At 48.0% G+C, this 27,469-nt stretch overlaps 1 protein-coding gene across 1 annotated transcript in view; it reads left to right on the top strand.

Moving 5' to 3' along the window:
- Positions 1–27,469, top strand: part of LOC106564921 (regulatory-associated protein of mTOR) — a 198,684-nt gene that overhangs the window by 96,686 nt on the left and 74,529 nt on the right. Inside the window, 4 exon segments of the mRNA XM_014131441.2 lie at positions 4,992–5,051; positions 19,070–19,170; positions 21,694–21,838; positions 24,142–24,217. Coding sequence (XP_013986916.1) covers positions 4,992–5,051; positions 19,070–19,170; positions 21,694–21,838; positions 24,142–24,217 — 382 coding nt within the window.

The following is a 27,469-nucleotide window of genomic DNA, read 5'->3' as shown; positions in this document are numbered from 1 at the left end:
CAACCCGAGTGCCTTGAACCAGATCCATTAATATACATGATACATATACGGCTCTGCCCTCGAACCATAGAAATGAATAAACATAGGTTATGCCTTGAACGTCCTTGAGACATAATCCCTGAACCTACTGTGACTGTTTCTTTGTCTGAATAACCATTTAGCTTCTAATAGTGTAGATCTCAAACATTAAAAGGAATCCACAGCTTAGGGCAGCAGAGCAGAACATTATATACAGGTAACTGCCAAAATAAAGGAAACACTTGAGTAAATGAGGGATATAAAGTATATTGAAAGCAGGCTTCCACACAGATGGTATTCCTGCGTTAATTAAGCAATTAACATCCATTGTTAGGGTCATGTATAAAAATTCCCAGTTGCCCATTATTTTGGCTACCATGGCTAGAAGAAGAGATATCAGTGACTTTGAAAGAGGGATCTTAAAGGTGCATAGGGGTTTAAAGGGTGTCACCAGATCTCAACCCAATTGAACTAATGTGAGATTCTGGAGTGGCGCTTGAGACTGTGTTTTCCACCACAAATAACAAAACGCCAAATTATGGAATTTTTCGTGGAAGAATGGTGTCGCATGCATCCCTCTGAAAGAGTTCCAGACACTTGTAGAATCCATGCTAAGGTGCATTGAAGCTGTTCTGACTCGTGGTGGCCCAATGCCCCATTAAGACACTTTATGTTGGGGTTTTCTTTATTTTAGCAGTTACCTGTATATTATATAGCAATAGCAAGGAGCCAACAGTCAGCTAATTAGTGTTTTGTTAATTATTGCTGCTAATGTTAGTGTATCAACGAGGGAGAGCAAGGGAAAGGATGGAGCGGGAAGACCGAAAGAATGGAGCGGGGAGACGGAAGCGGGAAAGGATGGAGCGGGGAGACGGAAGCGGGAAAGGATGGAGCGGGGAGACGGAAGCGGGAAAGGATGGAGCGGGGAGACGGAAGCGGGAAAGGATGGAGCGGGGAGACGGAAGCGGGAAAGGATGGAGCGGGGAGACGGAAGCGGGAAAGGATGGAGCGGGGAGACGCAATAGGGAAAGGATGGAGCGGGGAGACGGAATAGGGAAAGGATGGAGCGGGGAGAGGATGGAGAGGGGAAAGGATGGAGAGGGGAGAGGATGGAGAGGGGAAAGGATGGAGAGGGGAGAGGGAAAGGATGGAGGGGAAAGGATGGAGAGGGAAGAGGGAAAGGATGGCGCGTTGGAGACGGGAGAGGGAAAGGGTGGCGCGGGGAGAGGAAAAGGGTGGCGCGGGGAGAGGAAAAGGGTGGCGCGGGGAGAGGAAAAGGGTGGCGCGGGGAGAGGAAAAGGGTGGCGCGGGGAGAGGGAAAGGGTGGCGCGGGGAGAGGGAAAGGGTGGCGCGGGGAGGCAAAGGATGGCGCGGGGAGACTGAGACGGAAGAGGGAAAGGATGGAGCGGGGAAGAGGATGGAGAGGGGAAGAGGATGGCGAGGGAAAGGATGGCGAGGGAAAGGATGGCGATGGAAAGGGTGGCGAAGGAAGAGGGAAAGGGTGGCGCGGGAAGAGGGAAAGGGTGGCGCGGTGGAGAGGGAAGAGGGAAAGGGTGGCGCGGTGGAGACGGAAGAGGGAAAGGGTGGCGCGGGGAGAGGATGGAGAGGATGGAGAGGGGAAAGGGAAAGGATGGAGAGGGGAGAGGATGGAGAGGGGAAAGGATGGCGCGGTGGAGACGGGAGAGAGAAAGGATGGCGCGGGGAGAGGGAAAGGATGGCGCGGGGAGGTGGAGACGGAAGAGGGAAAGGATGGAGCGGGGAGAGGATGGAGAGGGGAAAGGATGGCGAGGGAAAGGATGGCGAGGGGAGAGGGAAAGGATGGAGAGGGGAGAGGGAAAGGATGGCGAGGGAAAGGATGGCGAGGGGAGAGGGAAAGGATGGAGAGGGAAAGGATGGAGAGGGGAAAGGATGGCGAGGGGAGAGGGAAAGGATGGAGAGGGAAAGGATGGAGAGGGAAAGGATGGAGAGGGGAAAGGATGGCGAGGGGAGAGGGAAAGGGTGGCGCGGGGAGAGGGAAAGGATGGAGAGGGGAAAGGGTGGCGCGGGAAGAGGGAAAGGATGGCGAGGGAAGAGGGAAAGGGTGGCGCGGTGGAGACGGAAGAGGGAAAGGGTGGAGCGTTGGAGACGGGAGAGGGAAAGGATGGCGCGGGGAAAGGATGGCGCGGGGAGAGGATGGCGCGGGGAGAGGATGGAGAGGGGAAAGGATGGAGAGGGGAAAGGATGGAGAGGGGAAAGGATGGAGAGGGAAAGGGTGGCGCGGTGAAGAGGGAAAGGGTGGCACGTTGGAGACGGGAGAGGGAAAGGGTGGCGCGTTGGAGACGGGGAGAGGGAAAGGATGGCGCGGGGAAAGGATGGCGCGGGGAGAGGATGGCGCGGGGAGAGGATGGAGAGGGAAAGGGTGGCGCGGTGAAGAGGGAAAGGGTGGCGCGGTGAAGAGGGAAAGGGTGGCGCGGTGAAGAGGGAAAGGGTGGCGCGTTGAAGAGGGAAAGGGTGGCGCGTTGGAGACGGGAGAGGGAAAGGGTGGCGCGTTGGAGAGGGAAAGGGTGGCGCGTTGGAGAGGGAAAGGGAAAGGGTGGCGCGTTGGAGACGGAAGAGGAAAGGGTGGCGCGTTGGAGAGGGAAAGGGTGGCGCGTTGGAGAGGGAAAGGGAAAGGGTGGCGCGTTGGAGACGGAAGAGGAAAGGGTGGCGCGTTGGAGACGGGAGAGTAAAGGGTGGCGCGTTGGAGAGGGAAAGGGTGGCGCGTTGAGAGGGAAGAGGAAAGGGTGGCGCGTTGGAGAGGGAAAGGGAAAGGGTGGCGCGTTGGAGACGGAAGAGGAAAGGGTGGCGCGTTGGAGACGGAAGAGGAAAGGGTGGCGCGTTAGAGAGGGAAAGGGTGGCGCGTTGGAGAGGGAAAGGGAAAGGGTGGCGCGTTGGAGACGGAAGAGGAAAGGGTGGCGCGTTGGAGACGGGAGAGGGAAAGGGTGGCGTGTTGGAGAGGGAAAGGGTGGCGCGTTGGAGAGGGAAAGGGTGGCGCGTTGGAAAGGGAAAGGGTGGCGCGTTGGAGAGGGAAAGGGAAAGGGTGGCGCGTTGGAGACGGGAGAGGGAAAGGGTGGCGCGTTGGAGACGGAAGAGGAAAGGGTGGCGCGTTGGAGACGGGAGAGGGAAAGGGTGGCGCGTTGGAGACGGGAGAGGGAAAGGGTGGCGCGTTGGAGACGGGAGAGGGTGGCGCGTTGGAGAGGGAAAGGGAAAGGGTGGCGCGTTGGAGACGGGAGAGGGAAAGGGTGGCGCGTTGGAGACGGAAGAGGAAAGGGTGGCGCGTTGGAGAGGGAAAGGATGGCGCGGGGAGAGGGAAAGGATGGCGCGGGGAGAGGGAAAGGATGGCGCGGGGAGAGGGAAAGGATGGCGCGGGGAGAGGGCTGAGACGGAATCGGGAAAGGATAGTGCGGGGCAGACGGGAAGGATTAGAGGATAGAAGGAGAAAAGGACAAGAGAAGGGAAGCAGACGGTGAAGGAGAGCCAAAATATAAGGGGGAAAAGAATTGGAACTTGGTAGACAATGAGGACTTGGGGTTGGAAAAATGTGTAAAATGGAGAGGGGGAGTGGAGGGCTGACTGAGGGATTTGGGAGACATGAACACATTCAGAATGATAGGGGAGAGGGAGCGAGAGAGACCGAAGGACAAAGATTGGAATTGAAGGAGAGAGCCGCATAGAGGGAAAGATGGCGACAGAGGGAGTCTGGGGAGGACTGATTGGGGGATGTAATGAGCTGTAGCAGACAGTCGGCTCCGAGGGGACCAACAGAGAAGCTCCGCTCCTCCCTCTACGACCTATTTTGGGATCCCACCGAGAGGTATCAGTTGCGCACACAAGACCCCACACACACTCTTCCTCACTCTCTCTCTCTCTCTCTCTCTCTCCCAAGCACGTACGCAAAAACAGTCACACGGACCCCCAGTACCACTCCACAAGTTCTCTCTGCTCCACTTCTCTCTCTAGTACAGTATGTCCTCTGACACCCTTCTTCATCTCTTCTCTGTTTGTTTTGGCTGTGGATCAAAGTCTCCTCTCCTCCTGTGTTTTGGGAACACTCTCCTGCTTCAGGGGAGAAGTCCCTTCTCGCTCTATCTCCATCTCTCATTCTGTCTACATGGCCTTGTCTCTATTCATGTTTCATGTCCTGTTTGAGGAGACTCTCGTGTGCCACTTTGACCTCTGTCCTAAAAGTTCATTACCCCAACAAACACAGTGGGAGACCTGTGTAGAGAGCTCACCATCTGAATGTAATGGCCACCTGAGGTTTGTTGTGGGGAGTTGTTACACGGCTTGTCTGTGTACGTGCTTGAATGTCCAGATGAGAACACGTGTGCTGGACAGCTGGTGGCAAGGTTCTGCATAATTTGTGTAGCGCACGAGTGCACGTTCACAGAATACACCCCCCCCCCACACACACACACACACACACACACACAATCCCCACCACACACACACACCTGTGTTCCCCTTGATAATAATGACTAAGCCCCATCTGAGATCCCAACCCAGCTGCTATATTTGCTGCCTCAGCAGTGCTTTATCGTGCCTCTCCTCTCCTCTACCTTTAAACACCACCCTGCTGGGAACGCACTGGACCTGCTACCAGCCGGTCCTGTCCAAGCACAATAATACCCTCTTCACTGTGGGAGTCACAGTGCAGTCTAAATAGACCTGGATGTACCCTGCGTGTATCCCTTTGTGACCTGACCCTCACATAAACCTCTCTAGTTTAAAGACCTTGTGCTATGTAATTGAAAGTTACTTATTGTTCCTGTGATATCAAACTTTTTTTTCATTGTGAAAAGAAACACATTGCTTTGGTTTACACGGCAATGCTTCCACACATACTGTATGGAAATGTTCAGCGGTTTACAGGTGAATTAAGACATTTTTGTAGCACTTTAATTGTTTGCTTTCTTGCTGCCCTGATTGGACTGGATCTCTGTTTGTGCCCCCAGGTTTTGCATGCAGAAAAGTGCCAAGCTGGTGCCAGGGGTGACGTTGGACCTCATTGAGAAGTAAGTACCGCTGTGGCAAACTCTCCCGCTTTCATTTCTGCTTACTTTATATTGTTTTTCTTCTTTTGTTCTTTCAGCGAGTAGTGTAGTTTGGACCAATTTAAAGCCCTTTGTCTTTTGTAAAGATCTGTTGTTTATTTATAGATGGATTTGAGTATGTTCTTGTTGTGAGTGATACAAATATGCCAGATGAAAGGACGTACAGATGCAATTCCACTCGTTTTGAGAACATAAAAGGCAGCTTACAGCACCTAGAGCTCTCTACCCCAACTACACAGAGAGACTACATTCACACACTCGCACAACAGGAAAACAACAGACAGAGAGACTACATTCACACACTCACACAACAGGAAAACAGAGAGACTACATTCACACACTCGCACAACAGGAAAACAACAGACAGAGAGACTACATTCACACACTCACACAACAGGAAAACAACAGACAGAGACTACATTCACACACTCACACAACAGGAAAACAGAGAGACTACATTCACACGCTCACACAACAGGAAAACAACAGACAGACTACATTCACACACTCACACAACAGGAAAACAGAGACTACATTCACACACTCACACAACAGGAAAACAGAGAGACTACATTCACACACTCACACAACAGGAAAACAACAGACAGAGAGACTACATTCACACACTCACACAACAGGAAAACAACAGACAGAGAGACTACATTCACACACTCACACAACAGGAAAACAGAGAGACTACATTCACACACTCACACAACAGGAAAACAGAGACTACATTCACACACTCACACAACAGGAAAACAGAGAGACTACATTCACACACTCACACAACAGGAAAACAACAGACAGAGAGACTACATTCACACACTCACACAACAGGAAAACAGAGACTACATTCACACACTCACACAACAGGAAAACAGACTACATTCACACACTCACACAACAGGAAAACAGAGAGACTACGTTCACACACTCACACAACAGGAAAACAGAGAGACTACGTTCACACACTCACACAACAGGAAAACAGAGAGACTACGTTCACACACTCACACAACAGGAAAACAAGACAGATACAAACTTTTTGATACTTTAGAGTTGGCCCTCTTGCCTAGTCTGTCTGACTCAGACAGACGTTCTCGCTTTCCCTCCAAACACACATGCTGGCGTGTAAACGCACGCATGACTTTGCCTCCAGCTAATTGTGACTCAGTCAGCACATGGCCATGATTCCCTCAGTGTTAACCAGGCCAAAATGGGGACACACACACACACACACACACACACACACACACACACACACACACACACACACACACACACACACACACACACACGAGTCTAGTCCTCTAGAGGTTAATTAGTGTGTTTGGCTAAGGGCTAGTAGAGGCTGAGAGTGTCATGATGCAGACTCACTGAACGTGTGTGTGTGTGTGTGTGCGCGTGTGTGTGTGCACGTCGGGGGCTCAAAGTTCATCAAGTAGAACTCTTTCCAGTGTGACGCAGATAGTCACGTTTCACTCCTCTCTCTGCCTACTCTGCACCTCTCCAGATAGTCACGTTTCACTCCTCTCTCTGCCTACTCTGCACCTCTCCAGATAGTCACGTTTCACTCCTCTCTCTGCCTACTCTGCACCTCTCCAGATAGTCACGTTTCACTCCTCTCTCTGCCTACTCTACACCCCTCCAAGACTGGAAGTGAGTTTAGGATTGGATCCAAACTCCAGAGTTGCCTCCCCTGTGCCCCATAACTCCTCAGGTACCTCTACCGAACCGCAGCCTGTTCCTCTTTCAAACAATCCCCTGTTCCAAAGGAGAGGATACAAGTGTCTCTCTTCAGGTGGATAAGGTACTCTCATCCTTCCTTCTCTTGCTCACTATCTGGCTCTCTCTCTCCCTTTGGCATCACGTCTAACTCTCTCGCTCTCTTCCCACCTTCTCTGTAGCGTTCTCTTTTCTTCTCTTCCTCTCGCTCTCTCTCTGACATATGGAGATGCCTCTGTGGAGGATAAAAACCGCTTGAGAAATAACCAGGTGGAAGAGGGAGCCTTTCAACTAACAATCAGAGCGAGATCTCACTATCTTACTTTGCTTCTCTCTCTCCTTTTATTCTCCTTCTGCCATATCAGTACATCACGGGCCGGTTTTGACGGCTTTGACACCTCTCCCTCCTTCCATCTCTCACTGGACTGGAGTGAGGGCTGCGGCGAGAAGACATGTAAAGGCACGTCAGGAGGCTCATGCGAGCGTCAGTCTTATCGTGGGTTTGCGTCAGAGGTTGAGGTCGTGCTGGGAAAAGGCTCCCCTCTGGAAACGGAGCTACCTTCCTAGTGTTTTAAAGTGATGGCATTCCGACTTGATACACACCCAAAATAAATCAAAATGCAGGTCGCGTTTGAGAGCTTTGCAAGTGTGAGGATGTTTTTGGGAGTCCTCGTCTCAACTGAATGTGTAGAGTGTGTTCCGCAGTGGACTCGTTCAGTATCGCCTCAGAGAGTTGGACCAGCCGACCCAGTATAATCAGTTTGCATCAAAGTTCGTGCTGGGAAAGACTTCCCTTCGGAGTGTGTTTAAGTGACGACGTTCAGATCTGACCCAGATGCAGACCAAAAAGAAATGGATTCGGGTGGTATTTCAGAGCTTTTAGTGGTGTACTAGTTCAAAATCACCTCACAGTTGGACTTCACCCCCAAAGTACTGGAGTCCAGTGCAGCAACAGAAGCGCTAATTCATAATGTACTGTAGCCGTTCCTACAATCACCCACCACCTTCCCATGTATGGTTGCCAATGTGCTGCAATGGCAGAAACAACCCTTTCAATGAGAGATTATTTTAGACAGGTTGCTCTTTCCTCTGACAGGCCAGTTCTGTTGGGTCTCATAAGAACCTGTCCATAGCAGAGTTCATACCTTGTCACAACACTCATTTAAAGGACCTTCTCATTTACCTCTGTCTGGAACTTTAAACACAGCTAGTTTTGGTGGCAGTCTCTAAAATGGTTACTGGTTACTCCAAAATATATATTTTTTTATATCTGAACGCTATAACGTTGCAACCTCCTGAACAGGCCCCAGGTGTGTTAGTGCTGAGTTGGACCAAAACCCTGAACACACCCTGTGTGGAGGGACGTCCCTCCCAGACTCCTGTCTCGCCGTGCCATCCCTCCCAGACTCCTGTCTCGCCGTGCCGTCCTTCCCAGACTCCTCCGTGGCCGCCGTCCCTCCCAGACTCCTGTCTCGCCGTGCCGTCCCTCCCAGACTCCTGTCTCGCCGTGCCGTCCTTCCCAGACTCCTGTCTCGCCGTGCCGTCCCTCCCAGACTCCTGTCTCGCCGTGCCGTCCCTCCCAGACTCCTGTCTCGCCGTGCCGTCTCCCAGACACCTGTCTCGGTCGTGCCGTCCCTCCCAGACTCCTGTCTCGCCGTGCCGTCCCTCCCAGACTCCTGTCTCGCCGTGCCGTCCCTCCCAGACTCCTGTCTCGCCGTGCCGTCCCTCCCAGACTCCTGTCTCGCCGTGCCGTCCCAGGCTCTTGTCTTGCAACCTCCTGAACAGGCCCCAGGTGTATTAGTGCTGAGTTGGACCAAAACCCTGAACACACCCTGTGTGGTTCTCCAGGCCCGGGGTTTTAGACAGCTACAATAAGGAGTGGTGCTGAAGCGTTAGCTTCCGGAAGGCTGAGCTGTGTCAGTGTGTGTTTCAGCACTGGGCCCCAGGAGATGGTGACATTTACAGTGGGGGAAAAAAATATTTGATCCCCTGCTGATTTTGTATGTTTGCCCACTGACAAAGAAATGATCAGTCTATAATTTTAATGTTAGGTTTATTTGAACAGTGAGAGACAGAATAACAACAAAAAAATCCTGCAAAACGCATGTTAAAAATGTTATAAATTGATTTGCATTTTAATGAGGGAAATACGTATTTAACCCCCTCTCAATCAGAAAGATTTCTGGCTCCAAGGTGTCTTTTATACAGGTAACGAGCTGAGATTAGGAGCACCCTCTTAAAGGCAGTGCTCCTAACCGCAGCTTGTTACTTGTATAAAAGACACCTGTCCACAGAAGCAATCAATCAGATTCCAAACTCTCCACCATGGCCAAGACCAAAGAGCTCTCCAAGGATGTCAGGGACAAGATTGTAGACCTACACAAGGCTGGAATGGGCTACAAGACCATCGCCAAGCAGCTTGGTGAGAAGGTGACATTTGGTGCGATTATTCGCAAATGGAAGAAACACAAAAGAACTGTCAATATCCCTCGGCCTGGGGCTCCATGCAAGATCTCACCTCGTGGAGTTGCAATGATCATGAGAACGGTGAGGAATCAGCCCAGAACTACACGGGAGGATCTTGTCAATGATCTCAAGGCAGCTGGGACCATAGTCACCAAGAAAACAATTGGTAACACACTACGCCGTGAAGGCCTGAAAGAAACTGTAGAAAGTTTCCATTCTAAGACTTTATAACTTTGACACTCTACAGACTTTTTTTAGTCATATCACCCATGTCGCTCTTAAGACTCCACTTGACATTGGTCTTCTTGACTGCTCAAGAATACATATACATGCCCATCTGAAGTTTGCCAATGAACATCTGAATGATTCAGAGGACAACTGGTGAAATTGTTGTGGTCAGATGAGACCAAAATGGAGCTCTTTGGCATCAACTCAACTCGCCGTGTTTGGAGGAGGAGGAATGCTGCCTATGACCCCAAGAACACCATCCCCACCGTCAAACATGGAGGTGGAAACATTATCCTTTGGGGGTGTTTTTCTGCTAAGGGGACAGGACAACTTCACCGCATCATTTGACGGGGCCATGTACTGTCAAATCTTGGGTGAGAACCTCCTTCCCTCATCCAGGGCATTGAAAATGGGTCGTGGAAGGGTATTCCAGCATGACAATGACCCAAAACACCCGGCCAAGGCAACAAAGGAGTGGCTCAAGAAGAAGCACATTAAGGTCCTGGAGTGGCCTAACCAGTCTCCAGACCTTAATCTCATAGAAAATCTGTGGAGGGAGCTGAACGTTCGAGTTGCCAAACGTCAGCCTCAAAACCTTAATGACTTGGAGAAGATCTGGAAAGAGGAGTGGGACAAAATCCCTCCTGAGATGTGTGCAAACCTGGTGGCCAACTACAAGAAACGTCTGACCTCTGATTGCCAACAAGGGTTTTGCCACCAAGTACTAAGTCATGTTTTGCAGAGGGGTCAAATACTTATTTCCCTCATTAAATGCAAATCATTTTATAACATTTTTGACATGCGTTTTTCTGGATTTTTTTGTTGTTATTCTGTCTCTCACTGTTAATATAAACCTACCATTAAAATTATAGACTGATCATTTCTTTGTTAGTGGGCAAACGTACAAAATCAGCAGGGGATCAAATACTTTTTCCCCCACTGTACCTCCCAGCTGAGTTTGTGACTCAGTCAGCACATGGCCATGACTACCTCCGTGTGTTCAGTATTAACCGACCATAATGGAGACACACACACACACACACGTTCTGCTCAGAGGGCCAATATGTTACATATCGACAGCCGACCCCCATTACATAAGACTAAGTCACTGCAAAGAACTTGGACCAACCAGTAATTACATGATTTACTTCTTCTCTCCCTCCTACACACACACACACACACACACACACACACACACACACACACACACACACACACACACACACACATACACACACTCCTACATACACACACTTATTGCAAAAAGGATCTTAGATAAGAGATATCGAGTCACGATTCTAAACCATGTCAGTTATCATGACTAATACTCTACTTCGCTCAGAGGCAATATAATGGATGTTGTTTATTTTCTCGTTCGACTTCACTCCTACAACAGCCAAGCCCCGCCTCCTGGGTCTTTTTAGGGATCTCTGAGTAGGGTAGGGCTGTGCTCATCATGCCTAGTCACTTGGCTTATGGGTCATTATTTCACGTGACTTAGTCACCTGAGAGACTTGGAAACTCAGCAGTGACTCTGGTGCACTCTACCTTCTGGGAAATAAATTAATGAAAACTAATCCATTAATAAATGGAAAACACTTTCTGTGCTGTAACTGGTATGATGGGTAACAATTAGGGTTGGAAAGGGATATTCTACTTTGACCAGGATATCCATCCATCCATTCATTACCTCTGTATCCACTCTTAATCCTTGAACAAAGAGGGAAACCAATTTACATCGCCACTTTTCTGGTACACAGGTTGTCCTGTCTGGAATACTAAAGGTGTCCTCTTTGGTGCTTCGTGGTGTTGCCAATCATTGTTCACCGGAACACCCAGTGATTTTACTCCACAGGGCCACCAGCCTTTCATCTAAATAGTAATGGGATGTTATAGGTTGTATTGTTTGTCCTTCAGAGGTCTCTCACCTAGCCAAACAAGCTTTGGAAATCCTGTCGACGTGTTAGTAAATAATACTGGGAGGGTAGGTTTTACAGAATTGTTTCTAATAAATTGTTCAGCTCAAGCAGGAACCCTGAGAAAACATGTCTTTACATGTCGCTGCTCACCAGTGCCCCCAGTCGAATGGAGTCAAGGTTATGGCAGAAACATGTAGTCCTCCTTTTCCTCCGTTCTAATACATTTAGCTGAGTGAGTGTGTGCTGTCTGTACTGACTGCTCGTGTGTGTTAGACCAGATGAATGGGAGCGCTGGGTGAGCTCTTGTGGGGTTTAGGAGCTCTGAATGGGAAAGAGAAATGGTGTCTCTTTGATGTTGTGACACGCTGCTCTTTCACATGAGCGATACCTTGTTGGTTCAGTGCAGCCCCTCAGCGTCCTCTCTGGGCACTGTGTGTGTGTGTGAGAGCTTTCTTTAGTATGTGTGTGTGCGCTTTCTCTGTGTGTCTCAGGATATACCCAGGGAGATGGGGAAGCCATTTGTCCCCGTTCCTTCTTGTACTCCTCTCCCCCACTGAGGGGGGTCATAAAGTGTCATGAGGGGGGGGGCGGTGGCCCGGTCAACACATCACCATCAACACAGCCAGGCCTCTCTTGACCTACACTACACACACTGGGGCTGTCAGGAGTCATCATTAGACCACACACACCACATGTGCACACACACATACTGTACGTTGTTTTACATTTTGTTCATTTAGCAGATGCTCTTATCCAGAGCGACTTACAGGAGTAATTAGGGTTAAGGTGCCTTGCTCAAGGGCAAATCGACCAATTTTTTTTTACCGTAGTTGCCTCAGGGATTCGAACCAGCAACCTTTGTTACTTGCCCAAGCTCTTAACCGCTAGGCTACCTGTCGCGCCACAGACAAGGCCACACACACACACACACGCTACCTTCTGGGGACACCTGTTCTGGCACCACATTCTGGGGACACCACTTTCCTGACAGCCTACAGACAAGATGAAAATATCAACAAAAAAATCTGTAAATACATTTTTAATTGATTTCTTGAAATAAGGATAGATGACATTGTGATGACTGGACAAGAGGAAACTCCTTATTTGACATCAACAGGAAGTCCCATCTGGGGACCAAGTTCTGACAAACTAGTGCCATCAGGGGACTAACTAGTGTAGGCTATTGTGTAGGGCACAAGGGAAGATGGATCCTAATCTAGATAACTGGCAAAGTTTGTATTGGTAGAACCGCCTGGCCTTTCAGCCTATCAGTACCCGCTAGAGTACCCTCTTTAGCATATGCATCAGATGCATATCAACCTGTAAGGTGCGCAAACATGCTTGATAAATAGTGCATAAACTATTGTAAATTATTAATTGCGTGAAGAAATATTCAGTGTAATCCATTTGATCAACTTAATTTGCAGCCAACCCGGTGTAATCAGTTTGCGGCGTCCAGCTCGGTGTAATCAGTTTGCGGCGTCCAGCTCGGTGTAATCAGTTTGCGGCGTCCAGCCCGGTGTAATCAGTTTGCGGCGTCCAGCCCGGTGTAATCAGTTTGCGGCGTCCAGCCCGGTGTAATCAGTTTGCGGCGTCCAGCCCATACCGATCAGACCAAAAGGACTCCACATCATGCTCTTTCCTCCATATTCCCCGCGAACATACAAGAGTTCAGTAAATGCTTAGTTCATCCATAGACATGTCCCACCTACTGTTTCCTTTTCTATGCACATGAGCAAGAGCAACAGTACCATCTCTGATGTGCTGCAACATCTGCATGTCACATAAACTCCTCCCTCTTTTCTACCCAAACTGTGCCGTCCCTCCCAGACTCCTGTCTCGCCGTGCCGTCCCTCCCAGACTCCTGTCTCGCCGTGCCGTCCCTCCCAGACTCCTGTCTCGCCGTGCCGTCCCTCCCAGACTCCTGTCTCGCCGTGCCGTCCCTCCCAGACTCCTGTCTCGCCGTGCCGTCCCTCCCAGGCTCCTGTCTCGCCGTGCCGTCCCTCCCAGGCTCCTGTCTCGCCGTGCCGTCCCTCCCAGGCTCCTGTCTCGCCGTGCCGTCCCTCCCAGACTCCTGTCTCGCCGTGCCGTCCCTCCCAGGCTCCTGTCTCGCCGTGCCGTCCCTCCCAGACTCCTGTCTCGCCGTGCCGTCCCTCCCAGACTCCTGTCTCGCCGTGCCGTCCCTCCCAGACTCCTGTCTCGCCGTGCCGTCCCTCCCAGGCTCCTGTCTCGCCGTGCCGTCCCTCCCAGACTCCTGTCTCGCCGTGCCGTCCCTCCCAGGCTCCTGTCTCGCCGTGCCGTCCCTCCCAGGCTCCTGTCTCGCCGTGCCGTCCCTCTCAGACTCCTGTCTCGCCGTGCCGTCCCTCCCAGACTCCTGTCTCGCCGTGCCGTCCCTCCCAGACTCCTGTCTCGCCGTGCCGTCCCTCCCAGGCTCCTGTCTCGCCGTGCCGTCCCTCCCAGACTCCTGTCTCGCCGTGCCGTCCCTCCCAGGCTCCTGTCTCGCCGTGCCGTCCCTCCCAGGCTCCTGTCTCGCCGTGCCGTCCCTCCCAGACTCCTGTCTCGCCGTGCCGTCCCTCCCAGGCTCCTGTCTCGCCGTGCCGTCCCTCCCAGGCTCCTGTCTCGCCGTGCCGTCCCTCCCAGGCTCCTGTCTCGCCGTGCCGTCCCTCCCAGACTCCTGTCTCGCCGTGCCGTCCCTCTCAGACTCCTGTCTCGCCGTGCCGTCCCTCCCAGACTCCTGTCTCGCCGTGCCGTCCCTCCCAGGCTCCTGTCTCGCCGTGCCGTCCCTCCCAGGCTCCTGTCTCGCCGTGCCGTCCCTCCCAGGCTCCTGTCTCGCCGTGCCGTCCCTCCCAGGCTCCTGTCTCGCCGTGCCGTCCCTCCCAGGCTCCTGTCTCGCCGTGCCGTCCCTCCCAGACTCCTGTCTCGCCGTGCCGTCCCTCCCAGGCTCCTGTCTCGCCGTGCCGTCCCTCTCAGGCTCCTGTCTCGCCGTGCCGTCCCTCCCAGGCTCCTGTCTCGCCGTGCCGTCCCTCCCAGGCTCCTGTCTCGCCGTGCCGTCCCTCCCAGGCTCCTGTCTCGCCGTGCCGTCCCTCCCAGGCTCCTGTCTCGCCGTGCCGTCCCTCCCAGGCTCCTGTCTCGCCGTCTGTTGGCTCTGAGTTTTTTCTGTGGCAAAGCTCAGGCATCAGAGGCGGAAGTCAACATCTGAATCAGATGAGGACTCTTAATCAGCAACGTCGATTTCAAGCTAAATATATGATCCTCCATCCGACTCGATCTCACCTAAATTCTGCAGCTTTTGCAATACTGTTAGTGCGTCCATTCATTTGGTTTGGCTTGCCATTGTGAACCACACACTGTATGTTGTACTCTGTGTCTAATTTGACTCTCACAGAGGGGAAATTATATACCATTTCCAGCCTTTCATAATAAAAGACTGCCCACAATTCATCAAAATTACAATGTTCTAAATTCAATCATCCTCTTCACCCTCATCATTCAGATCAATCCAATTCAATCACCCTCATCAATCATTTTATTCAAGTCACATGCACCATTATCAGTTTCTATCTGGTTTCTATTGCCCATTCATCCACTGATGACAGAATAGCATATTTTAATTGTATTATGTTACTCGTTTTTGCGTAGTAGGCATAGCATTGCTGCCGCGTAAGTGGTCATGTGCTGAATTCATGGACAGCAGGGATGTTCTTGGAAAAAGTGACATTTGGAAATAGAGCTAAACCTCTTGAATTATAAGAGTTATTTGACAAAGGTAAGTGTAATAGAGACGGCAGAATATGCTCTTTCTGATACTATTTAGAAATGTAAATGTTTTACTCGCTTGTGACTCTGAAGGAGGACATGATAAAGTGATGCTCCTTTCCCTGCATATACAGTTTGCCAACTGATAGGCCTAATATTGTCACTCATCAGATTGTCAATTGAATCTTGTCTGTAGTCTAACTCTTAATCTGTGAAATTAGTTTGGGTATAGTTTAGGTGTGGTTTCGATGGGCCGGCTGGGAAGGCTGACTGGCATTGTTGTTTCCCGCTCATCAACGTGTATAGTCAAGGATATGTTTAGCATTATTCTGAAGGCCTACTGCAACACGTAGCATGTTTTAGTTTCCCTTATAGTAAATAAAACAGTTCCATAACAGCTTATGTTCACAAAGTAAAACTTAAAAGAAAATGGTATCAGCCCCCAGGTGATTTGCTGCTGATAAATAGGCATAACACCAACTCATCATTACACTATTGTCTTTCTAAGTTAAATCTACCTCTTCACCCTCCTTATCATTCAGTTAGGCCTCATTTCAATTCATTTGTGAAGTAAGGTGCACAATTATTGCCCATTCATCCATTTGTCATTCATTTAGTGAGGAGAGAGTCACATTAGCACCTGGGTGGGTACCAATGTCCTACAGCACATTGTCTTGGGGGGTTAAGTTTGGAATAGGTGTGGAAAAAAACTGGTAAAGGCTCCAAATATTTTTCTGTTTGTGATTTCCAATTCTGACAAATGAGAAGTGTAAAATACAAATATTTAGGAAAAATCAGGGAAGGCGCAAAATCAAATGTCAGTGGCAGTTCTTGTGTTAACCCCACAGTAGCTCTAGTGTTAACCCCGTCGCTCCCTCTCTCCCTCCAGTCCAGTAGCCATTAGTGTCTCTCCCTTTAGTTCACTACTACACTCTCTGCTAGCTAGTCTTTAGCCTCCTCTTTCTCTCTCGCGCGCGTGCACAAGGCGACAGTCTCCGTCTTGCTCCGCACAGACCACACAAGTTTAAGCGGGCGCGTAATGGATTATGGTCATTGTAGTTAATTACCATGTTTTCTGTGCTAAACTATGTACACTGAATACAAATAAAACGCAACATGTAAAGTGTTGGTTCCATTAGCTGAAATAAAAGATCCCAGAAATGTTGCATACGCACAAAAAGCTTATTTCTCTCAAATTGTGCACAATTTTGTTTACATCCCTGTTAGTGAGCATTTCTCCTTTGCCAAGATAATCCATCCATGTGACAGGTGTGGGATATCAAGAAGCCAATTAAACAGCATGATCATTACACAGGTGCACCTTGTGTTGGAGACAAAGGCCAGTAAATTGTGCAGTTTTGTCACACCACAATGCCACAGATGTGTCATGTTTTGAGGGAGTTTGCAATTGGCAAGCTGACTGCAGGAATGTCCACCAAAGCTGTTGCCAGAAAATGTAATGTTAATTTCTCTAAGCTGCCTCCAAAGTTGTTTTAGACAATTTGGCAGTACGTCCAACCGGCCTCACAACCGCAGATCACGTGTATGGCGTTGTGTGGGCAAGTGATTTGCTGATGTCAATGTTGTGATCTGAGTGCCCCATGGTGGGGTTATCATATGGGCAGGCATAAGCTACGAACAACGAACACAATTTCATTTTATCGATGGTAATTTGAATGCACAGAGATACCGTGACGAGATCCTGAGGCCCATTGTCGTGCCATTCATCCGCAGTGATCACCTCATGTTTCAGCATGATAATGCACGGCCCCATGTCGCAAAGTTCTGTACTCAATTCCTGGAAGCTGAAAATAACCCAGTTCTTCCATGGCCTGCATACTCACCAGACATGTTACCCATTGAGCATGTTTGGCATGCTCTGGATCGACCTATACGACAGCGTATTCCAGTTCCTGCCAATATCCAGTAACTTTGCACGGCCATTAAAGAGAATTGGGACTACATTCCACAGGCCACAATCAACAGCCTGATCAACTCTATGAGAAGGAGATGTGTCACGCTGCATGAGGCAAATGGTGGTCACACCAGATACAGACTAGTTTTCTGATCCACGCCCCTAACATTTTGTTTTTTTAAAAGCTATCTGTGACCAACATCTGTATTCCCAGTCATGTGAAATCCATTGATTTGGGCCTAATTAATAAATTTTAATTGATTAATATCCTTATATGAACTGTAACGCAGTAAAATCTTTGAAATTGTTTCATGTTACACTTATATTTTTGTTCAGTATAGAAGATTGGCCTGTTGGAAACTACAACTCCCTACTACATCACACAGTTCAGACTTGATGTGATTCATCTCTACAAACTGCACATCAAGCTCATGAAAATAAAAAAACACAACAAAATGGAATTCAAGTCATTTGAACTGATTAGTTTAGGCAGTCTATTGCATACAAATACCATAAGTACAGTAAACGTTTGACATGATAGTTGTTTAAAAAATGAAAAATAATCTAAATTTGGGTTAATCGCTTAGCACTACTATATAGTCTATTTTAGTGCTTTATATGTGTATACATTCTGCGGTGCTTTCCCATCAAGTCTAATGACAGTTTTAAAGTGTTAATATAGTTTGATGCCACTGACATGAATAGCTCTATGTTAATTAGACGGATGAAATGGATGTATTATAGATATTGAACACTGAGTGTACAAAATATTAGGAACACCTGCTCCTTCCATGACAGACTGACAAGGTGAATCCAGGTGAAAGCTATGATCCCTTACTGATGTCACTTGTTAAATCCACTTCAGTCAGTGTAGATGAAGGGGAGGAGACGGGTTAAAGAAGGATTTTCAAGCCTTGAGACAATTGAGACATGGGCCGTGCATGTGTGCCCTTCAGAGGGTGAATGGGCAAGACAACATATTTCAGTGCCTTTGAACAGGGTATGGTTGTAGTTGCCAGGTGCACTGGTTTGTCAAGAACTGCATCGCTGCTGGGTTTTTCACGCTCAACAGTTTCCTGTGTGTATCAAGAATGGTCCACCACCCAAATGACATCCAGCCATCTTGACACAACTGTGGGAAGCATTGGAGTCAACATGGGCCAGCATCCCTGTGCACCTTTTAGTCCATTCCCTGACAAATTGAGGCTGTTCTGAAGGCAAAAGGGGGTGTAACGCAATATTAAGGTGTTCTAAATGTTTTGTGCACTCAGTGTATTTTATATGGAATATACAGGTAACTGCCAAAATAATGGAAACGCTTGAGTAAATGAGGGACACAAAGTATATTAAAAACAGGTGCTTCCACACAGGTTTGGTTCCTGACTTAAGACATTTACAAATGTATAAAAATGCTGGGAAGGCCATTATTTTGGTTACCATGGCTATGCCTCCGTAGGGTGACAATGCCCCCTTCCGCAGGGCACGAGTGTTCACTGAATGGTTTGATGAGAATGAAAACGATGTATGATGCCATGGCAGTCTGTCACCAGATCTCAACCCAGTTTAACACTTATGGGAGATTCTTGAGCGGCGCCTGAGACAGCATTTTCCACCACCATCAACAAAACACCAAATGATTTTTCTCGCGGAAGAATCGTGTTGCATCTATATATATATATAACACTGCTTTATATCGATATATATATATAGATAGATCTATCTATCTATCTATCTATCTATCTATCTATCTAGAGAACACTGCTTTATATCTATATAGAACACTGCTTTATATCTATGGTCGCATTCCTCCAACAGAGTTCCAGAGACTTGTAGAATCTATGCCAAGGTGCATCGAAGCTGTTCTGACTCGTGGCCCAACGCCCTATTAAGACACTATGTTGGCGTTTCCTTTATTTTGACAGTTACCTGTATGTTAATGTTACTGACCAACCTATGGTGTTGTGTAGGATACCTGGGAGACTGAATGACAGACGCACCCCACTGGGAGAGCTCAACTGGATCTTCACTGCTATCACTGACACTATCGCCTGGAACGTGCTGCCCAGAGGTACACACACACACTCATACCCCTGTGTCTACCTGGGCTGCCCAGACAAGTAGAAAGTCACTCACTCACACTCATGTGAGTCGTGATGTGAGAGGAGAACAGTGGTAATGGGCTGATAAGCCCCAGAAGCAATACGGCACTGCCATTCATTAATCAGCACTCCATCACAGTGAATCTCCTTCATGAAGGCATGGCACAACTAATCCAACCTCACCACACACTTTACTCTCACAAACTACACTCACACAGACATACTCACACACAAAAGCACGTGAACACGTACACTTGAATCACACCACAATCAAAACACTTATGCACAGACACTCACTCCCTCTCACACACAGATTCACTGCCTCACACACACACCAATTATTATTATTATTAGTTTGGGATAAACACTGGAGACACCTGGCCCCATTAAACTGAGATCATGCATGAATTAATAATACGAGTTGAAAATGTCACTACCGCCCCCTGCCTTGATCTATCTGGCGCTGCTACTGCACTCTGCCTGTCTGTCCACATTCAATACACACACACAATACATACACACCTACAGTGCATTCAATACACACACACACACACACACAATACATGCAGACCTACCGTGCATTCAATACATGCACACCTTCCGTGCATTCAATACATGCACACCTACCGTGCATTCAATACATGCACACCTACAGGGCATTCAATACATGCACACCTACAGGGCATTCAATACATGCACACCTACAGGGCATTCAATACATGCACACCTACAGGGCATTCAATACATGCACACCTACAGGGCATTCAATACATGCACACCTACAGGGCATTCAATACATGCACACCTACAGTGCATTCGGAAAGCACTGATCCCTTGACTTATCCACATTGTTACGTTACAGCCTTATTCAAAAATGGATTCAATTATTTTTTTCTCATCAATCTACACAATATACCCCATAATGACAAAATGAAAACAGGTTTTTTGAAATTGTTGCTAATGTATTAAAAATAAACATACCTTATTTACATAAGTGTCATGAGTCTTGAAATTGAGCCCAGGTGCATCTTGTTTCCATTGATCATCCTTGATATTTCTACAACTTAATTGGATTCCACCTGTAGTAAATTCAATTGATTAGACATGATTTGGAAAGGCACACACCTGTCTATATAATGTCCCACATATGATAGTGTATGTCAGAGCAAAACCAAGCCATGAGTTCGAAGGAATTGTCCGTAGAGGTCCGAGACAAGATTGTGTCGATGCACAGATCTGGGGAGGGGTACCAGAACATGTCTGCAGCATTGAAGGTCCCCAAGAACACTGTGGCGTCCATCGTTCTTAAATGGAAGAAGTTTGGAACCACCAAGACTCTTCCTAGAGCTTGCCGCACAGGCAAACTGCGTAATCGGCGGAGAAGGGCCTATGTCAGGGAGGTGACCAAGAACTCGATGGTCACTCTGACAGAGCTCCTAGTTTTCCTCTGAGGAGATGGGAGAACCTTCCAGAAAGACAACTATCTCTGCAACACTCCACCAATCAGGCCTTTATGGTAGAGTGGCCAGACGAAAGCCACACCTCAGTAAAAGGCACATGACAGCCTGCTTGGAGTTTTCCAAAAGGCACCTAAAGGACTCTGACCATGAGAACCAAGATTGAACTCTTTGGCCTGAATGCCAAGTGTCACGTCTGGAGGAAACCTGGCACCATCATGCTGATGGGGTGATTTTCAGTGGCAGGGTCTGGGAGATTCGTCAGGATTGAGGGAAAGATGAACGGAGAAAAGTGTAGCGAGATACTAGATGAAAACCTCCCCCAGAGCGCTCAGGAAATCAGACTGGGCGAAAGTTCACTTTCCAACAGGACAATGATCCTAAGCACACAGCCAAGACAACGCAGGAGTGGCTTTGGGACAAGTTTCTGAATGTCCTTGAGCGGCCCAGCCAGAGCCCGGACTTGAACCCGATCTAACATCTCTGGAGAGACCTGAAAATAGCTGTGCAGCAACTTTCCCCATCCAACCTGACAGAGCTTGAGAGGATCTGCAGAGAAGAATGGGAGAAACTCCCCAAATACAGGTGTGCCAAGCTTGTAGCATTTTACTCAAGAAGACTCGAGACTGTAATTGCCACCAAAAATGATTCAACAAAGTACTGAATAAAGGGTCTGAATACTTACGTAAATGTGATATTTCAGTTTATTTGCAAACATTTCTAAAAACCTGTTTTTGCTTTGTCATTAAGGGGTATTGTGTGTATACCAATGAAGAAAAAAAACGATTTAATCAATTTTCGAAAAAGGCTGTAACGTAACAAAATGTGGGAAAAGTCAAGGGCTCTGAATACTTTCCGAATGCACTGTACATCTCTTTGTTTCTCTTTCTCTCTTTCTTTGATGCGGTCTGTTATTCTCCATCGACCATGCTCCCTTGCCCCTATCGCTTTCTTTCTTTCCATTCCTTCATGTCCGTTCTTCTCTTCCTTTTTTCTCTCTCTCTCTCTCCTCTTACTCATCCTCCCTCTCTCTAGATCTGTTCCAGAAGCTCTTTCGTCAGGACCTGTTGGTGGCCAGTTTATTCCGCAACTTCCTGTTGGCCGAGAGGATAATGAGGTCATACAACTGCACCCCTGTCAGCAGTCCGCGCCTGCCACCTACATACATGCACGCCATGTGGTAAGACGCGCTCTCTCTCTCTCTCTCTCTCTCTCTCTCTCTCTCTCTCTCTCTCTCTCTCTCTCTCTCTCTCTCTGCCTTTTTTATTAAATCCTGCCTGTCCATTCATTAGATTCATGTTGAAAACGGTCTGCAAAATCCTTTTGTGTGTTTTTCCACCATCAGTTGATAAAAGCATTAGTTGAGGGAGAGTGTTGTTGCTGAAAGCCTCTTGAGTGAGCGATCGCCTGTTTTCCTCTCTTATTGCCTCCATTATCTCTTCTTGAGAAGACATTAAATAGCACTGAATAATCTGGGGTGCACTTTCCCTTTGTTACTACACCCCATCACAGCTCTAAAGAGATGCTATAACCAGCAAGAAAGGAAGCACAGAGCGAGAGAGAGAATGTGAAGGGAGGAGAAGGGGGAGGTCAAAGGACAACAAGGGGTGGTAAGAAAGAGTGGAGGAGAGAGACTGATAGGAAGTGTTGAGGTAGCTAGATGACAGTAAAGAAGGAAGGAAGAAAGAGTGGAGGAGAGGGATTGATAGGAAGTGTTGAGGTAGCTAGATGGCAGTAAAGAAAGAAGGAAGGAAGAAAGAGTGGAGGAGAGGGACTGATAGGAAGTGTTGAGGTAGCTAGATGGCAGTAAAGAAGGAATGAAGGAAGAAAGAGTGGAGGAGAGGGATTGATAGGAAGTGTTGAGGTAGCTAGATGGCAGTAAAGAAGGAAGGAAGGAAGAAAGAGTGGAGGAGAGGGACTGATAGGAAGTGTTGAGGTAGCTAGATGGCAGTAAAGAAGGAAGGAAGAGAGAAACTAATAGAAAGTGTGTAGGAGACGCAGAAAAGAAGAAAAATACGTAAGTGTGGAGGTGGAGAGAAATAGTGAGGGTTTGGGGAAATATTTTGATTGATGGTGGCCGTACACAACCAGCAAGTGTTATTAAAATGCTCTTGTTGTCTTTATTAGTGGGCCATTATTAGGATATAAATTGGCTGGGGACAGGTGTGATGGGGGTGTATGGCGCTATGGCTGCACCAAGCTCTGCTGCAGGTAGAAGCTATAGCAGTGTCAGCAACTAGATACAAATTCCCTCATACACACTTAAAGAACTGTCATTCTGATTCCCATGTAAAATAGCCTTTTGAGTGACTAAAATATCACCCATAATATTTGTTTTTGGATAGAAATGCTCAGAATGTGCGAAAAAGTACTTTATCTCAGGAAGTTTGAAAAGACAGGCTTTGTGGGCGGGGAGTTTATTATTCATGAGCTCACCTTGACTGGCAGCTCTGTGTTAAGCAACTTGGATGCGGTGTTGCAGTCAAATCATCTCAAGCTAATTTAGTGATACACAATGCAGCTCAAACAACATTGAAGTTGCATCAATGATGTCAATGTTTTATACATCTTTTCTTTGGCATCGCTCTTGTGATGCGGTTCACAGCAGCAATGACAGATGTGTTGACTTGACAACTGCGTCAGAGTTCTGAACGACGGCTCGGGGATTCGAACCAGTGACCTTTGGGTTACTGGCCCAACGCTCTTAACCGCTAGGCTACCTGCGGCCATCACACACCCCTCACTCCTATCAAATCCCAATCACGTTTCATGTCACTTTTCACTCACTTCCCAAACTGATACTAACAAGAGAGACGGGGGGGTTTTTGGTCGCCAAACAAATGCTTGTCTGCTTGTTTTTCGACTGATTCCAGATGTTTCATATATTTGATATATTCATGAACTGGGATTACATATATTTATACCTGATATGAATATTGAATGCACACTGTGTTATGTGAATGATATGATGATTTGTATTCTACATAGATTATAACTAGCATCTAGGATCCTTTTACTAGGGAAATGTCTTTCTCCATAGAGAATTGTATTCTAGTCATTTATCTTGGATTCCTCTATTACCTGGATGGAATAGGCAAAGGCAGTGTTCTTAGTTGCGTTCAATGACTGGAACAAATTTGTAACGTTGCGTATTGTTGCATTCGTCAACCAAATGCTCAATTCCTGCATGCACTTTCTAACCAGAGGACAAACCCCTTAGCTGCAGACCCCAAGTGCTGCCTCAGAGCAAATAGGGAGGAAGGGGGGTTGGTGGATAGGGGAAGAGGGGGGGGAAAGAGGGGAAGGGGGTTTGATGTGTGTTATGTAACAGTGTGAATTAAACATGATGACCAGGTAGAACAGAGTTTGGGATGGATCAAAGCCTCAATGCTGCCCTCTCTAGGACTGTCTGTGTGTGTGTGTTGGGCATTTGGGTTGTTGATGCCTAGTGTGTGTGTGTGTGTATGCATCGTTCCTCTACAGGCAGGCATGGGACCTGGCTGTGGACATCTGTCTCTCTCAGCTGCCCACCATCATTGAGGAGGGCACCGCCTTCAGGGTGAGTGTGTGTTTCTTCCATTTATCAGTGCGGGTTCCTCTGTAACTTTGGGACTTAGTCATGGTTTTTTTTGTGTGTGTGTGTGTGTGTGTGTGTGTGTGTGTCAGGGGTCTCAAAGTCATTTTGCCTGGTGTCCAAATTCTGTCTTCACCAAGGTCCTGCGGGGCCACACTGCCAAAGGCTTTTTTTCCCTTCATCTGAATAGCCCTCAGGCGTTAAGATATATTGCTGTGTATGCTGTGGATACAATTTCTGTGTGTTTGACACCTCACTGAGAAATAACCCCACTAACTGACGGTAACTTTGACCCTGGTACTTCTATGAGTTAAAATGCCCTTTTATTTCCACTGATACATCACAACCACCCACGTGTCACTGAGTCAATAGCAGTGATAGTAGCTGTGGTCATCAGTGTATCACTTCATCCTGTTAAACCCGTCTGGGGCTGCTTGTCCAGTCAGTGTATCACTCCATCCTGTTAAACCCGTCTGGGGCTGCTTGTCCAGTCAGTGTATCACTCCATCCTGTTAAACCCGTCTGGGGCTGCTTGTCCAGTCAGTGTATCACTCCATCCTGTTAAACCCGTCTGGGGCTGCTTGTCCAGTCAGTGTATCACTCCATCCTGTTAAACCCGTCTGGGGCTGCTTGTCCAGTCAGTGTATCACTCCATCCTGTTAAACCCGTCTGGGGCTGCTTGTCCAGTCAGTGTATCACTCCATCCTGTTAAACCCGTCTGGGGCTGCTTGTCCAGTCAGTGTATCACTCCATCCTGTTAAACCCGTCTGGGGCTGCTTGTCCAGTCAGTGTATCACTCCATCCTGTTAAACCCGTCTGGGGCTGCTTGTCCAGTCAGTGTATCACTCCATCCTGTTAAACCCGTCTGGGGCTGCTTGTCCAGTCAGTGCAACTCAATCATTCATTATAAGATATTTTCAACACACACACTTGAAAGTTTCCCACTGTGATAGTCAGTGCTAACACATCATCTTTGGGGTCAGTTAGGGTGGTATGAATGGTGTAGAACAATACCTGCTGCCCTGCCATATACCGCCTACCTCTGTGCTTTTCTACAATAATACAGAAATGTATTTTATACCCAGAGATTGAGATGGTCATTAATGATACATTGTTGCAGCTCCCTGTAGAAATAGCAGAGTCGGTCTGTCCAGGCGAGCTACAAAAGTTTAGCATCCCGTTATGGTGTAATAATCCACCGCGATTGTAATATTGAATTCCCAGTCTCTCTGGGGAAAAACCCTGGGCCAGGCAGGGGTAGAAAAGCTGATTGTGACATCATCAGATTATTACCAGGGGTTGTGTAAGGGCTCCTTAAGCAGTCTACTGTCATCTTCTGAACTCTCCATCTCTCTTTTCCTCCCTCTATCTATGCCGTCTTTACTTGAACTCCCTTGATCTGTTTTCCACTCTCCCTCGAACTATTACTCCAGGGGTGTTAAACATACGGCCCATGGCAAGAAAATCTAACATTTCAATGCAGCGCCCTGGAACCCGGTGAAGACCGAACGCAGCCCGCAGGCTAAATTAGTTTGCCACCCCTGTCTTTTTCCCTCTTTCACTTGTCGCTCTCTTCCTCCATCTCTCCTCACAAAACGTAGCTATGAAATTAATTTCAGACACCATATCAGGCAGAGAGCAATGCACTGCCATTGCAAAAGTTTGTATGCAGAAAGTTGAATGAATCTCTACAGAGCGTCACTCCCTCCCTCCGAGTCTGCAGTCCCATCAGTTCTCCACCTGGCCTGTTGAGGTGTGCCTCTTCTCTACCACTTCTGAGAGAACATCCCTCTTCCCTCTCTCTCTCTCCATTTTCTTCCCTCTCTTCCGTCACCCACGCATGCTTAATGGCACTATAATTGACCCACCTGGGTCCTCTACAAATGTTTCTCTCTCTCTCTCTCTCTCTCTCTCTCTCTCTCTCGCGCTCTCTCTCGCGCTCTCTCTCGCGCTCTCTCTCGCGCTTCTCTCGCTCTCTCTCTCGCTCTCTCTCTCGCTCTCTCTCGCTCTCTCTCTCGCTCTCTCTCTCGCTCTCTCTCTCGCTCTCTCTTCGCTCTCTCTCGCTCTCTCTCTCTCTCTCTCTCTCTCTCTCTCTCTCTCTCTCTCTCTCTCTCTCTCGGTTCTCTCTCTCTCTCTCTCTCTCTCTCTCTCTCTCTCTCTCTCTCTCTCTCTCTCTCTCGCTCTCTCGCTCTCTCGCTCTCGCTCTCTCTCTCGCGCTCTCTCGCTCGCTCTCTCGCTCGCTCTCGCTCTCGCACGCTCTCTCTCTCGCTTCAGAGTTTAGAGAAACCCTTTGTCTGTTAGTTTGTGTGTGCACGTGTTCGTTCCTCGTGTTTGAGCGTGTAAGTGTGTGAGAGAGCATCGCGGTGGTGCTTTGATTATTCACAAATTCACTTCCTCAACCAGTGGTAATATTTCCCTCTACCCTCGGGAGCGAGAGAGTCTCTGTTGTAATTCTCTCTGCTATATTAATGGGACGACGATGATGAAACTGTTCATGGCGCAGTTAATAGCGGCAGACACATTGTCATGACAGCACTGCTCTGTGGGGCTGAAGGGAAGCAGGGAAGAGAGGGGTGGTACATAATGAAGTGACACGTTCTCACACACTACTGCAGCTGGTAGTCAAGGCTACAATAGAGGCTTCCTTATGTAAGGGTGTTATGTAATAGACAGATCGGTATAAGAATTGACTCTGTTCAGTTGGTGTGTGTGTGTGTGACATAGAGAGGTGTGCTGCATTAGTTTCATGACTACTGTGTGTTACAGATTGTATTGAGATTAATGTCTGTGTGTTGCGTTGTAGACATCGACGTGCTGAGTTGCCGTGCACATGCTTATATAATTTACACACACACTTATATAACTTACACACACAACCTAAATAAATAAACATTGTTACAGAACTCATTCTACAATGATAAAAATGGTATTGTGTGTACAGTTCATTATCTATGCATTAAGCCTAATTTGTGGGTGTTCGAGAACGGTGTTCTAGATCAAACTATTAAATGGATAATGCTATTGTTGAGTTGTGTGTTTGAGACGTCACAGCTGTGTTTGTATGCAGGTCAAGATACACTGCATGACCAAAAGTATGTGGACACTTGCTCGTCGAACATCTCATTTCAAAATCATGGGCATTAATATGGAGTTGGTCTCCCCTTTGCTGCTATAACAGCATCCACTCTTCTGGGAAGGTTTTCCACTAGATGTGGGAACGTTGCTGTGGGCACTTGC

The sequence above is a fragment of the Salmo salar genome, chromosome ssa12 (genome assembly GCF_905237065.1).
Source record: "Salmo salar chromosome ssa12, Ssal_v3.1, whole genome shotgun sequence".
Lineage (NCBI taxonomy): Eukaryota > Metazoa > Chordata > Actinopteri > Salmoniformes > Salmonidae > Salmo > Salmo salar.
This window is presented reverse-complemented; position numbering and strand designations above follow the sequence as displayed.